General features: G+C 37.3%; 1 protein-coding gene across 1 annotated transcript in view; it reads right to left on the bottom strand.

Annotated features, from left to right (window-relative positions):
* The window catches only part of ARL15 (ADP ribosylation factor like GTPase 15), a 214,513-nt gene extending 202,356 nt beyond the window's left edge, over positions 1 to 12,157 (bottom strand). The window contains exons 1-4 of the mRNA XM_026865746.1: positions 12,088 to 12,157; positions 6,806 to 6,821; positions 4,865 to 4,955; positions 4,194 to 4,250 (exon numbers count right to left, since the gene is read on the bottom strand). Coding sequence (XP_026721547.1) covers positions 4,194 to 4,247 — 54 coding nt within the window. The 5' untranslated portion in view covers positions 4,248 to 4,250; positions 4,865 to 4,955; positions 6,806 to 6,821; positions 12,088 to 12,157. The remainder of the gene's footprint in view (positions 1 to 4,193; positions 4,251 to 4,864; positions 4,956 to 6,805; positions 6,822 to 12,087) is intronic.
* Between the last annotated feature and the right edge of the window lie 1,913 nt (positions 12,158 to 14,070).

Raw genomic sequence — 14,070 nt, 5'->3', positions numbered from 1 at the left:
ACAGTGACTGTAAATGGAATTGTCCACATTTCCCAAAGGGTAGCACATAAAAGGAATTTTTCCTGCTACACTTTTGTGCCTTTGTTTTGCTGTTCATGTCAAGGACATGACATGGGAAAGGGAGGAGTAGACAGGATATGCTATACGAGCTCTGTTACTACTTTAACTTTGCATTTTCCAATGGGAAACCACATCAGAGAGGGGAAGAGTCTCACAGGAAGCTTTCCATACTGTAAGTCACAGGCTGGCTCCTGAACCTTTCCAAACATGCCCCATGCTTACCTCCTATTCCACAACTGCCTTTAGTTAGTGCCGCAGTTGGTTTATCTTCTCTTAAGAGCTTCCCTCCACCACTTCATGAAGAGATGTTATTTCTGTCTTGTTCTAATGTTAAATTCCTTAGCACACCAGCTGTTTCCAGTCAAACCATTTCAAGACATGAATTTATCATTATAAACAGACAAATGTAAGTTAATCCAAAGTAAAAGAGAACTAAAGTATGTTTGCATTTGTATTACTTACCATATATAAACTATAGTAAGCACAGCTGTATAAATGCCTCGTTTATTTCCACATCTCACTGCGTAAATTCAAGTCAAAAGGCTACTAATACCAAAATATCCATTACTCATCATTCTCAGGAAGAAGATGTCAACATTGATGCAATGTTGCTACAGTGCATCACTTTTGCCATATCCAGCATCTGAGAAGCAGAAAGCTCTTCAGAGCACTTTGTTATCCTTATTGTTTTGGTCTTAAAATAGTTTTATAATTGTTTATCTATTGATGCCATATTCTGCAATCAAGGAAAACTGTTACTTTCTAATTTCCTAAAAAGGGAAAATATTATTTTCCGGTATTTTTCTTTCTAACGCATACCAGCAAAGAACACACTTCCACTAAGTCTCTTTAGTTTTACTGCATGGTTCTCACCATTGCAGAGGCTTCTGTCCTTGTTTTGTTATCCAAAACAACGAGTGATAGGAAAATTACTTTTTGCTTGTTCCTGGAATCACATCTAGGGAGTAGGGATAGAAAATAGTACCTTATTAACCCTGTTCAAAAAAGCTTACTATTATATGCAAACAGTTGAGAAGAAAAAGTCTCAAAGCCTAGTACAGAGTATCAGAGTATGTTCCAGGGAAGATGTGGAGGCATACAATCATGCACGCTGTTTCTGAGGTGGAGTCCTAAATACCTCTACAGGCAGCAAATGTCCCATTATAAAAACTGGCTCACAGAATAACAAATTGTGGATTGTTTTTCCTCTGAAGTTCATGTAGGTTGAACTCTCCATCATTATTTTATTAAGATTTTTACCTGGTTGAGAAAATCAAATCAGAAACAGAAAGGAAGTTAATGGCAATATAATGATAATCTTTGCTACAAGCTGTCATATTCTTAAAATTTCCACAATCATGCAGATTCAAGAACTGATTTATCTGCCTGTTCCCACACTTCCAAATGATACATACGACTCACAATAAATAGCATGGTGGAAGAAGCATCTGAAAAGACTGGTACTTCTGCCAGAATGTACTAGTTGTGTAGAACACACAGAGGAAATTGAGTTTGATTGGATTTTTTATCACAAATTTTTCACTTAAGTTTATGACAATGTTTTCATTTTAGGATACACATCTTTCAGCTTCAAATCCTTACAAATACCTGTACAGGTTTTATATTAACCCCCTCTGCTTTTCTACTTCCCCCTTCAAGGGTATACACTTCTAAGTAATCTCATCCGGTTTAATTCCCCCAAAATGGGCATCACATCTCTCTGCACTCTTGCAAAGATATGTTTTTCCTAGCTCAGGATAACGAAGCTTCATCTTCTTTCTTAGTCATGGTAGCTGAAGGCAGCACAGGCTCTTTTGCCATGGATAACTATGTAAACCCTTCCTCCATCTCATAATCTGTACAGGCCTGAAAAACAGGAAGCCTATTTAATGGAGTAGCACAGCTGAAGTAATGGGTGCTCAGGAGCATTACTGATAAACAGCTTGATAACAGACTAACAATTGAGATGTCTGTAGTCCAAAGAAGCCTTTGCAAGATAGTTGCAGCACTGTGCAACAAAGACATGCAGAACAGAAAGTGTCCAAGTAATACTGTGCAAACTGAACACATGGTGCTGGTAAGGACTGGCACTTGAGAGGCTGCTTAGATTTTGGATTAAAAAAAATCAGTTAACGAAACAAAAAATCTATTCAATCTGCCAAACAGCATGCAGTAGTAAGCACACAGTACAAGATATATGGAATTAATTAAATGGGATATATGAAGTGGAGTTTTGTGTCTTGTTTCTTGACATCAGTAGGGAGCACCATACTTGCTGGCTGCCAGACTGCTCGCATACCTAAGCAACAAACCCAGTGACTGAGTTACATGACTGAGCAAAAGCAGGGCACAGTGCAGAGAGAGGAACTAACACAGTGTGTTTCCGCATAGCTCTCACTTCAGCAGGCCTCTCCCTTTACTCTGATACCAAAGCTGTCCAAACCCTCTCTCCAGTTAGATCACCTGAAACTCGCCTTCCCAGTGACAGTACTCTCAGAACCTAGCATTTTCCTAAAGGCGCATGTAGCCTCCAAATACACTTTACATGGGACACATGTCCTCCCTCTACACTGACCACAACAGTGCATCTCTGGATGCTCTGAAGCCTACTCATCATCCTTCTCACTTTCCTCCCTTAAATACCAGCAGTTGATGAAATCAGTTCTTCTCAGCATTTTCATAAATGAAGCTAGCTCTTTATATTTTTGGAATTTAAAACATTTGACAAAATTAAATACTATGCTGCCCAGACGGTCACAATGAGATATCAGTTAACCGACTATCACTGTAACTGCAGCTACCAGAACATAGCAGTGCACTGCAGTATGCACACAACACTTACCTATTTCAAACTAAACCAGAATCAACTATTGTCAGAGGGTGTATGTTGCTCTACATTATACCTGCTTAAACCTGATTCTGCAATACACAAATATTTATACTTGGACATCCTCTCAAATTAATTTGAACAGCTTACTATAGCTTTCTAAAGAGCTGGCAGATGGTTTGCATACCTTGCAGCCATTAAAAAACCTCATACTGTAACAGTCTATGATCCTTTAAGATAAGTATACTACTATCACATAGGAACTTTGAGAGGAAGACTTCCTAAAGAACTTAAATAGCACTGGAAAATATGCCTTTGACTTTTCAAGTAGCAGTTCCCTCCATGAGGATTTTGTCCATATTGCCCAAATCTGTTATTTTCTACCATTTAGAAAATAACCTTTTAGATGTTGAAAACAGAATGCAGGCAGATGTCACAGGAAAATACTTCAGGCACATATTAAACCCTACCTATAAGCAAATCCTAAGAATCAAAGCAAATGTTAAGCTTTGGAATTCTGTCCTGAAGTAAGACTTACTGGTACAGTCTTCATCACAGCTGTTCAAAAGTTTCCTTCCTGCACTTTTGACTGTACATCCTAATAAAATGGGAAGTCGTATGTGCCAGGCTTCCTCCTGAAAAGCATTAATTGTAGGAACAACATTCCCACTCCAAAAGCTCCAGGATTTGAAGCATGACTTGAGCAAAGCTTAGCTTACACAATGAATTTCTGTGATACACCCTACTCATCTAACTGTTCTCATCATTAACTGGAACAACTGGGAGCAGCAAAAAAAAAAAAATCACATATTTGGGACGTATGTTTGAAGTAAACCTCTTATTTCCTTTCTATAACTTAATTAAGGTTTGGGAAGTTTAACTTCACAGCATATGGAAAATATTAAGGCACTCCAGACAAAGCTTACAAAAATATGTGCATTTAGCTAACACGTTTTAATACATTACATTACTCAAACATCACTGGTATTTAAAAGCAAATATAAACCCTTCAGCAATTACATTAGGCTAGATACACCAGCAACTGATACACATCAATACTAAGTTTTCTTACACCTTAAGAGGTAGGCTAAATTTTTCTTTACCTTTTTAATTGAATTGGAGAATACTTTTTCTGTCCTGATACTAGTAATTCTTTGACAAGACAAAACCATGCTGTCATCTGTTTAAAATCCCTTTTGCTAACTGCATTACTTAATCCTGATCCCAAAAGAGTAAGAAATTTCTTTTCACTCAAATGGCATTAACACTAACAAATGTTAGTTAGTTAGTTAGAACATTGCCTTACCGTGTAAATGCCAATTCTACAAACAGCAAATGAGAGCTGGATGCATTCAGACATAGTCTAAAGAAATTAAAATAAAGACATTACCAAGAGTGCTATTCATTAGTTTTCTTCCCATCTCTCCCCAGAAAGAAATACCTGATGGTATATTACTTTATTTTTTTCTGTAAGGCTGTATTAAACAAGCTGAGAAAAATGCCATATAAATTCAGACTATGCAGGTACTTACTACCTTTCATACTGAAGCAGCTGCCAATACCATTACAGTTACTAATTCAGTATTTCATTACAGGTGTCAAATTACGTAGTGCTCCCAAAATGCCTGTACACAACAGTAACACTTTGCATGCAAGCTTTTAGTCACATTTATTTTTATCTACTCTGGCTTAAAAACAACCTGCAAGAGACATTTTAATAGAGCAATGTGCTTCTTGGCTTCTTAGTGGACTGTAAAGAGCTTCAATGTTCAAGTATTATCGTTCTTCTCTCTCTGTATCATCATTCAATTTCTCTTCCTCTATATACCAAAACAATGCAAATAATTTAATGTTCCCACATTTCTGAAGTCACACTCCTTTAGTCTTCTGAGATTTTCATGTTTAAAATAGAACTGTCATGAATATTTTATTTAATCTGCTCTTACAGCTGTGAATAATCATATTAAAAGATTTTACCCTCAACTCGCTCAACTTCCAATCTGTTGTGATGCCACAATTCTATGTCTTCTGCAGTCACCCAGAGAGGCTGAGGATGGACTATGAATTTCTGATGAAACAGATGAAAAATACCTTCTTTAAACACCATAAAGGAGCCAGAAAAAAATTCAACTCCCCCACACCAGAACAAAACCTATTGTAGATATGCCATTTACATACAGTCAGGTACAATACAATAAGACAGGCTTACAATGATTTATTCGGAAGAATAATTGAGGATTTACTTTAAATAAAGTCTTTAAGAAGTCACTAGGCAAAAATTAAAGCAATCAAGTAGAACATTTTTACTATATGTTTAAAAAGTTCACATATCATCTGCATGTATTTTAAAATGTTGAAGTGCTGGATGTTACAGACTTCAGTATCAGTGAAAACTTCTCTTTTTGGCCTCTGCTTCCTAACCTCCCCCCCAAAAAAAACCCCTGCAACTGAATTTTCCATTTAAATAGAAATTGATTTAAATAATTAAAAGAGCAGATCTTATGAATTAATTTAAAAAATGTGTAGGGACATTTTTCTTTTGCTGTAACTGTTAAATTTAAATTTTAAATTATCAGTATTTCACTGAACTGTCTAAACATCAAAAAGCACAGCAGTAACACCTGAAAGCAAACCTCAACAGCACGGTTGATTTTCTTTTCTTACTGGAAGCAATGTAGATTATTACTGACAAGGAAATGCTGTGTCAAAGTACAATTTAAGAAGTCCAGGATATTTCTCCCCTGCCCCCCCCCACCACCACCACCACCCCGACTTCAGAACAAAAATCTAATTCTACAACTTGTGCTCTGAATTTCCCACAGAAAAAGAAGTCACAGAAAAAACGGACTTTGAGAAATCCTATGTTACACAAAGTGGTGGAGTAGGGTTATAAACCATACCCATACCCCTCCTGACAGTATTTGCAGACTTTGTTCCAAAGGTTCCAGGGATGGATGACTTCCCCAAGCAATCTAGCCCAGCGCTTCATTACCCTCCCTACTAGAAAGTCTCCTAATGCTTAACATGAGTCTTATGCAATTTAAACCCATACTTAAATACAGGGCGATACCTACAGTGAATTGTACCTGCAGTACAGTGACAGATTCTATGTTGATGACAGACCCCAACTTCATATACAAATTAAAAGATTACTTAAGTTTACAAGGGAAGTAAACAAGCAGCAGCAGCAAATCACTGCAGTTTCTCAGTACATATAGTTTGCTTTTATTCTAGACAAGCACAGCATTATAAATTGTCTTCCTATTTTAGTTTTTCTTCAGTAGTTCCAGACTATACATTCACGGGAGAACTAAGCTGCAGTTCAAATTCTGCAGCAAGTGCCCGTGGACCCTTGTTTCAGTAGAATAAAGGATGCTACATCTGTGTTATCATACTCATCTGTTGTTGGGTTTGCTACTGTTTATGTTTTGAAATCAACAAGCTATTATGAGGCATGAATTCTAAAATTACCTCCCCTTCCCACTGTCATATACAGTACCAATGAATGCTTCCCCCCTTCATTTTCCAGTGAAATATTAAGCTAATCCCTTCCCCAAACCTCCAAAAGAATGCTTATGATATGCATTCTGTAGTGTTAAAACAGCTCATTAATTTCAATGCTGTTACCAGTTTCTCTCTTATATTCACCCCTTCTCCCCCACAAAAATTTACATGCCCCCAATATTATTTCAGTTTAATCACTGAAAAAGGGTAACAAATTGATTTAAATAATTACATGTTTAGTGGTAGTATGTTACTCTGACCACTGAATTACACATATGTAATAAACTGCAGCTACAATAGGGAATTCATTCTTGATAGTTGTAATCTTTCATTACTTTGCTTTTGCAACTCATTTTAGATCACACAATTAGGCAACATAACAATCGTTGGAGAATTTGCATGTAATTTACTTACAGTTTAGTGTTGCTTTCTGAAAGGATTTTACATGGTAAGCATGAAAGTAAAAGAAAAAAATAATGTAAAAATATACCTGCAAATATTACAAAAGAAAGATAGCTTGTTTGACACAATTCTGCAAAGACTTATTCTTAACAGAAGTCACTTAGCATGTCTAAAGTGAGATACAAAGCCATCAGGTCAAACGTGTCAAACATAAGCATGCATCTCTGCCGATATGCACCCTTCTGGTAAGGCAAAGGGTCATCTCACAAACGTTAAATAATTTCCCCAGCTGGAAACTAAACTCATGGCTAACATACATATTTCCCAAAAACTTTGTTATTTTAATCATATGTTGTAAGAATCTGACTGTTCATAATAACTTAGAAAGATGTCTGCCTTGCAGCTGTGCAACCTTTCATTCGCAAGCATTTGTTCTGTCGATTTTTCAAGCATCCAGCTATTAGTACAAATATCAGTGTAAAGTAATTTCAGTATGTGGTGTTTAAAACAAAAAACCCTCATACAGCTCTGACACAGGCATACATTAGTCTGCATCCGCACAAATTCATTGGTTTTACTATCTATATCTTTGGCAAATACAAAATTAAATTCCTGCCCATAATATTTCTAAGAGAGCAAATTTTGAAGAAATTAATTACAGTATGTTCTGCAACTGATCACTTCAAAGCTGCCGTCACCAAGTTGAAAGCACTAGTCTCAAGAACCTTGGTGGGCAAAAGGGGAGAAGGGATCTTAATCAGCTTCTCAGAAAAACACAGAAGGCTCGACACCTAACAGAACTGCAGGAGCTAGTATCCTCAATTCTGCCAACCAAGAGATATACTCACCTTGCTTTGCCACCTCAGCTTGCTTTGCCATAATTCCAAATAAATTACAGCACTGAGTTTACTTCCAGGACCATAAAACCAGTAAGCAATATGAGAAAAGGAAGTTGTATTGCCAGAAAAAAAAAAACTAACATTTCTTTAGTGAAATCAAAGATTAAGATGCCCTCCTGCTCATTCAAAAAAAGTGGTCCACCCCAGTAGCCACTTGGAATTACTGCACCTTCCAGTCAAAAGCTTTTCAACCTCCATTCTTACCTGCATCTTTTTCATTGTGTAAGAAATGTGAAAGTTAGCAATAGAAGTATAAAAATATGCAAATTTTAAGATTAAGATTTAATATGTGTGGAGCCTGAAAGAAGTTCTCAGTGCTTATGTGATTTAAAGAACATGTAGATACCCAAAAGCACACACAACTACACTACATTACAGGTGGCAGGAACTTTGACCAGAACTGTTGTTTGCTAGGCTTGTGTACTGAACTCCAAGTAGTAACTCGAAGGCTCCTCTTTTTGCACAAGATGTCACAGCCTTCTACCACATTCCATTAATAACATTTCTAATTTAAACTCCCCGATTTCTTTTTTCATACAGTTCTCAGGGATAAAAGACACACAGAATATTTTCGTATTCTCCTTTAATGCTGAATAATTAGATTTTTAAAATACTAAACTTCTTGTACATGATCATTAGAAAAATAAATCTGAGTTTAGAGACTAGAAGAAACCTGATGCTGATGGAAAGGCAGTGATATGTGAGCAGAAAATAGACTGGATCCAAGAACTCTCTTGTCATCATAAAAAGTAATCAAGTGGAGGCACCAGAGAACAATGCTCTCCCCTCTTTCAGGCAATATTCTCAGTAGAACTGTTTTCCATGACAGTTTCCTGGACTGAAATGGTTCAGACGGTGAAAGATGCAGATAAGCCAACACAAAATTAATAGCTGCAAGAACAGCACAGACATTTCTCAAGAATTCTGTACCTTTTCTCCAGTCTTGCTGAAACCTGAAACTATGCAAGTTTCTAAGCAACAATAAAGCACTGAGAGAAGAGATCACTCATTGTAGAGTGCATCATCACTCCGCACTCTACACAGGCTGTCAGTTCAGTTTCAGGTTCACTCAATGTTGTGGGCCTTATATATAAAGCCATAAATAGGTTAGGATACAAATGTTCCAAGTCAAACAGCCTCTGCTCCTATGTCAGAGCAGCACCTCCAAGACGAAGGAACACTTCAGCTACATGTCCCTGAATGAGGTTTAAGTATCTTCATAAATCCCTCTGAATTAAAAAGTCTTACCTCCTGTGCAGTCAGTGCAATTCCACTCACACTGGGGAGTGATCCTGGACACCATCCAGAATCTCTCCATTTTCTAACTGCAATTTCCTGTTCTGGAACTAGTTCCAGACATGCGATCAACAAAGAGGGATGGTGGTCTTTAGCACACAGCATAAGCACCACAACACACAGGGAAGCAGATCTCATGGACACATCCTCAGGTTCCAGAAATCACAGCTTCAGGATCTCCGCAAGCCTACCACCGCATCTGAACATCATGTTCTCACCACCCCACGATGGACCCGTCTTCCAAGAAACTGTACAAATTCATCATCTACTCATCTTGGTCTTCTTAACATCACTGCACAAATCAGACACAGAATTCAACTAAACTCATGGGAAAAAGCATCTCCTGGATTATAACTGTCATTGAGTTCTACTGGGAAAAATGGCTTAGTGCCTATTTACCCTCTCTTTATGATTTTAAAGATGTCTATAACATTGCCTACCCACACCATTCACCTGTGTCTTCTTCAGACTGAACAGCTATCACTATTTAAACCCTCCATGTAAGGAAGTAATTGTTTTCTTTCAATTACTGTGTCATCCTTCTCTGTATTTTCTTTGGTTTTACAATGCTCCTTCTGAGATGATGCAACCAGAAATGTGACATTTCAGACAACAGCAAACCTTACATGGGATTTTTTTTTCTTCTTAATACTCTAATTTTGTTGACAGATGTCTAGGCTGAGATGACATTTTATAGAATGATCTTTTTTCCCTTTTCTGAACACTGATGTTATTTTGGAGCCTATCCATCCACCTGTACTGTACTGCCATGTGACTACTACCATAAATATATGCAACTTTGCATTTATCAATACTGAATTTCATCAGCCATTTTATTATCAATATCAAAAGAGGTACTATGATTTTTTTTCCAGGCTCAATATGCACTCAGTATTTTGCACTAGCCCATCTAATGGGCACAAGCATATGCAGCTTCTACAACTAAACTCAAACATGAAATTCCACTGTGATCTCTGCATTCTCTTATTCACTGCCAGAGCAGCACTATCAGTGCTCATGTATGAAATTTACAATTGACAGTTTACAGGATGATTACTTCATTTTTAATTGCTTCAAAGTTTTTCATCCCTATTAGAGGTAAAATCATATAAATGAAGACTAGGCAGTAGTTGCTGTAAAAGCTAATAAAACACAGAAGACAGATGCTTCTTCCATTCAAAAGCTCCAAGTCATAACAAGAAAAAAAAAATATATATATATGTATACTCACTTCCCCCATTCCTACTGGCTCTTAGATGCCAAAACCTACAGTAGTCCTGTGAACAATTTTTTCTTCTGCTGCTCAGCCAAAACATATACCATAAAAGCAAAGCACTGTACAGTCATGTTCTTCCTGCTGTTTGTCCTTATAAGCAACAAAGCTGTAGGGCAGGACTGCATCAAAACATAAGAGGGCTTGCCAGATAGACTTCCTGATTTGTGTCTCTTCTTCAGATAGTAGGAAGCTACTTATATCCTCGTGTTGGCAATTATTAGAGTCACCTTACCAGACTGCCAGTGATACAAAAGAAAAATTCTGTACTCTGAAGAGCTCCAGCACTAGAGGAGCCAATCTCTTATTCAATTGCAAATACGCTATTTATGTCCCCAAGGACTTTTATACAGTCAGACAGTTTGCACTTCAGAAAGTTCTGCTGCACATACAGGGAAAAAAAGCAAAACCAACATACTCCAAAGTATTATGAGCCAAAACCCAAACAATCACAATATTTTAAGTACCACATGGGTTGTTTTTGGTTTTTTTCCTTATGGCTTTACAGCTGTTTGGACCCACATTTTTGCATTTAAGTTTGAAAATAAAAATCCTTCTTTTGTTAATGGGAAGCCGATATCATCACATACAAAAATTCAGAACCCAGTTTAAGAGAATAAACATCACAAGCTGGCAGTATTAAAAAACATGAGCTGATGATACTGACGACAAGCCAAAAATGGTAATCAGCATGAGGTACTGGGAAGAATATTCTGTCCTTACTAAATGCAGATTTTCTCACTTATTAAAAGCTTGCATTTCTAACCTTTTGTGAAATTCATCAGCATGTTGCCTCAAGCTTGGGGGTCTGACTGAAGAATTCTGCATATTGCATAGCAACATGGAGCCCAACACATATTGGGACCAATTCACAAGGACACTATAGGGCTATTTGTAACAAACACAGACTAGCACATTTGCAGAAACTTGGACACATTTTTTAATGCAATAACATCTACCATTCTAATGCATTCCTCATCATGAAAAAGGCAAAATGGTAATTTGATTTTAAACGTGCTAATTCACTTGTTTCTTTAGTACATGTGTCTGAAGAGAATGCAATTTCTGGCACTGCAATACTGGTGTGACTTCACAGAATCTTGTGGTGGAAATTATAATCACATTAAGGCATTCTTCTGTGATCCCAAGGAAGCTGTATCAAGTTTCACTGTTTGTAACAGCCGTCTTTGAATCAAAAGTTTTCCTGGGGAATTCAATAATGCTTCCTATTGCAGGATGAGCAAATGCTGCATTTGACTTTTATCTTCTGCAAAGGAATTCTATAATTCTGCTCACTGATCTGTGTTCAGCCAGGTAATTTCCAGTGAGTTAAATAACCAATATTTTTAATGCCCATTCTATTTCGCTGATTACATCTTTCATTCAGCAAAACCTGTTTGCAATACTGGCTAGATAGATTCTACCAAGGGGGAGGATTTGTTTTCCAGAGCACGTCTTTTCCAGGTCTTCAGCCAGATCAGGTTCTTGAACTCCAAAACTTACTTAAATCAGAAACATGCTCATTCAGGTGAGGACATCTCCCAGAATTTATTCCATCTGCCATTCTCAGTTGATTTAGATTTGAATATTATGCTTCACAGACCTGAATTACCAACAGGAAACCAGCAACAACAATTTCTTTGGGTGATGGTTTCAAGAATTTATTTTGGGTTTCTTTCTACATTGCTATGCTGATGCAGAAAGTAATCAGAAGCAGCAGCAGCACTCTCACTTCCAGATTAAGTGAACCTGGCTATGTTATACAATGGCAAGTAGTGCAGCATAGCAAGAACTGGCACTGAAGACCAAGTACTCATACTATGTACCTGAAATATTTCACTTCAGACTACTACTGATATGGTCCTGTGGACTGACAACCCATCAACTGAGTCCATCTTCCAAACTGGTTTAATCTGAAAAATATCAAGTTCATGTCATCTGTGATCACTCCATAATGCAAACCTATGTACAGTAAGTAGAGGTGACTAAGATTCACTTCAAAAATTCACATCTGATCCAAACACTAATACAGTTGCCTGTACCCTGTACACAAGGTGACCTTACACCTGTTGGCTGTCTTCTTTCCTGCATTCAGCTATATCTCTGCTTTGAAACAACTGGCAGGCCCCTTTTCCCTGTGCCTGATCAGTTTCCCAAACTGAAGTATCTTAAGACACAAGCCCCTGTGCTCTACACAAGGTGTAAAATTTCAAGGATGTTACAGCCGGTAGATGAATCAACAGACAGTGCCAATAATGCTTTTATCATTACACGACTACAGACAAAATTCATACGATGAGAGGGATGGGTACACAGACCTTTGTTGTTCATGTTGCAGGTGATATATCAGAAACTTTTATGTGACTCAGAGGAAAAATCCAGGGTTCCTAGTACAGACCTTCCCCCACCTTTCCTTTGTAAATCCCACCAGTTTACAAAGTTTCATTGAAGTAAGACTCTAACCTTCAAACAGATGCCTCCATAATGCCATTTACGGGATAAGAATATTTTCAATGCCCTGCAGATAGCAAACAGTGGAACAGGCAACATCAATGGAAAGGCAGGGTCTGAAGTAGATCAGACCATTAAATCATTATGATCTATGCAGTACTACTACTTTCTAAATCTCACCTGCCCAAATAAATTAAAGGGTCCAACTAAATAAAAGAGAAGATCTTAAAGGTAAGCTGTCCAAGAAAGAAAAGCTGCTCAGAAACATTTTCTTTTTCTTTTAATATCACATTATCTTTTAACCACAGCTTCCTATGTGCAGCTTTCTCTAGTCAAGAAAGACTTAGCCTGAATGCTAACTATCCAGAACTTGAGGTCAAGACTCTTCAGAAACCAAGAAACTCTGACATCACTTCAAGGCTTATTCATGCAAAATTTGAAAATTGACTTAAATTTACCCCAAAACAACTCGAACTTTAGCTTCTGTATGCACGCATACAGAAGTAAAATAGTTCATAACAGGTAACAAAAGTACAAAGAACCAAAAAAACCCAAATTTTTCAGAGTTAAATAACAATTCCTGCAAAGCAACAAGGATTCTACCACATTAAGAGTGTGCACTCTCTTGCCTTTGCAATACTCATGTTCAGAAAACTGAACTTTTTTTAAGAAAACTTAAAAAAAGGGAAAAAAAAAATCACTGAAGTCGATGTGGTTGTTCATGCAAGAAGTGCTATCTTCCATTTCAGGTTGGAATATACCTGCCCAAGAAACATTATGCAACTAAGACACTACATAGTACAGGACACAATTTAAGGATAAGCTATCATTAAAAATACTAAATATAAAAAATTAAGCAGGTTATCAAATTTATCTTACAAACTCTCAGGGCACCTTTATTCTGTGAAGTCACATTGATTCAAATTTCTACATCACTCTCTGAAGTAGATTTTATAAGATCCACCCAGGTCACACTGATACATGCAACCATTCCACGTAAGATCTGTATCTAGTACAGAGGATACCACTGAAGAAATATATTGTGAAAGTCTACACAGCAGCTTAAAATTTGCACTACAAGTACCACGTATGAAACATGGAAGCATTGCTAATTGCTTCCCCACAAGTTCTCCAAGCAAAATTTTAAGACTGGTCACACGCCATGCTTTTCAAAAGATGCACCATGCCATAATTTCTTAAATTAGGCATAGTCTACTGAACATAGGCCAGCCAACACTAGTCTATGTATACACTATAATCCTTCCAGACACAATGCAGCAAGAATGAAGCAGAAGAAGGTTGCAGATACACCACAGGACTATGCAGTCATGAAAACCTACAAATCTACACTGGTGCAG

The sequence above is a fragment of the Athene cunicularia genome (genome assembly GCF_003259725.1).
Source record: "Athene cunicularia isolate RWA chromosome Z unlocalized genomic scaffold, athCun1 chrZ_part1, whole genome shotgun sequence".
Taxonomy (NCBI): domain Eukaryota; kingdom Metazoa; phylum Chordata; class Aves; order Strigiformes; family Strigidae; genus Athene; species Athene cunicularia.
The sequence above is the reverse complement of the archived record's forward strand: the minus strand, read 5'-3'. Positions and strand labels throughout refer to the sequence as shown.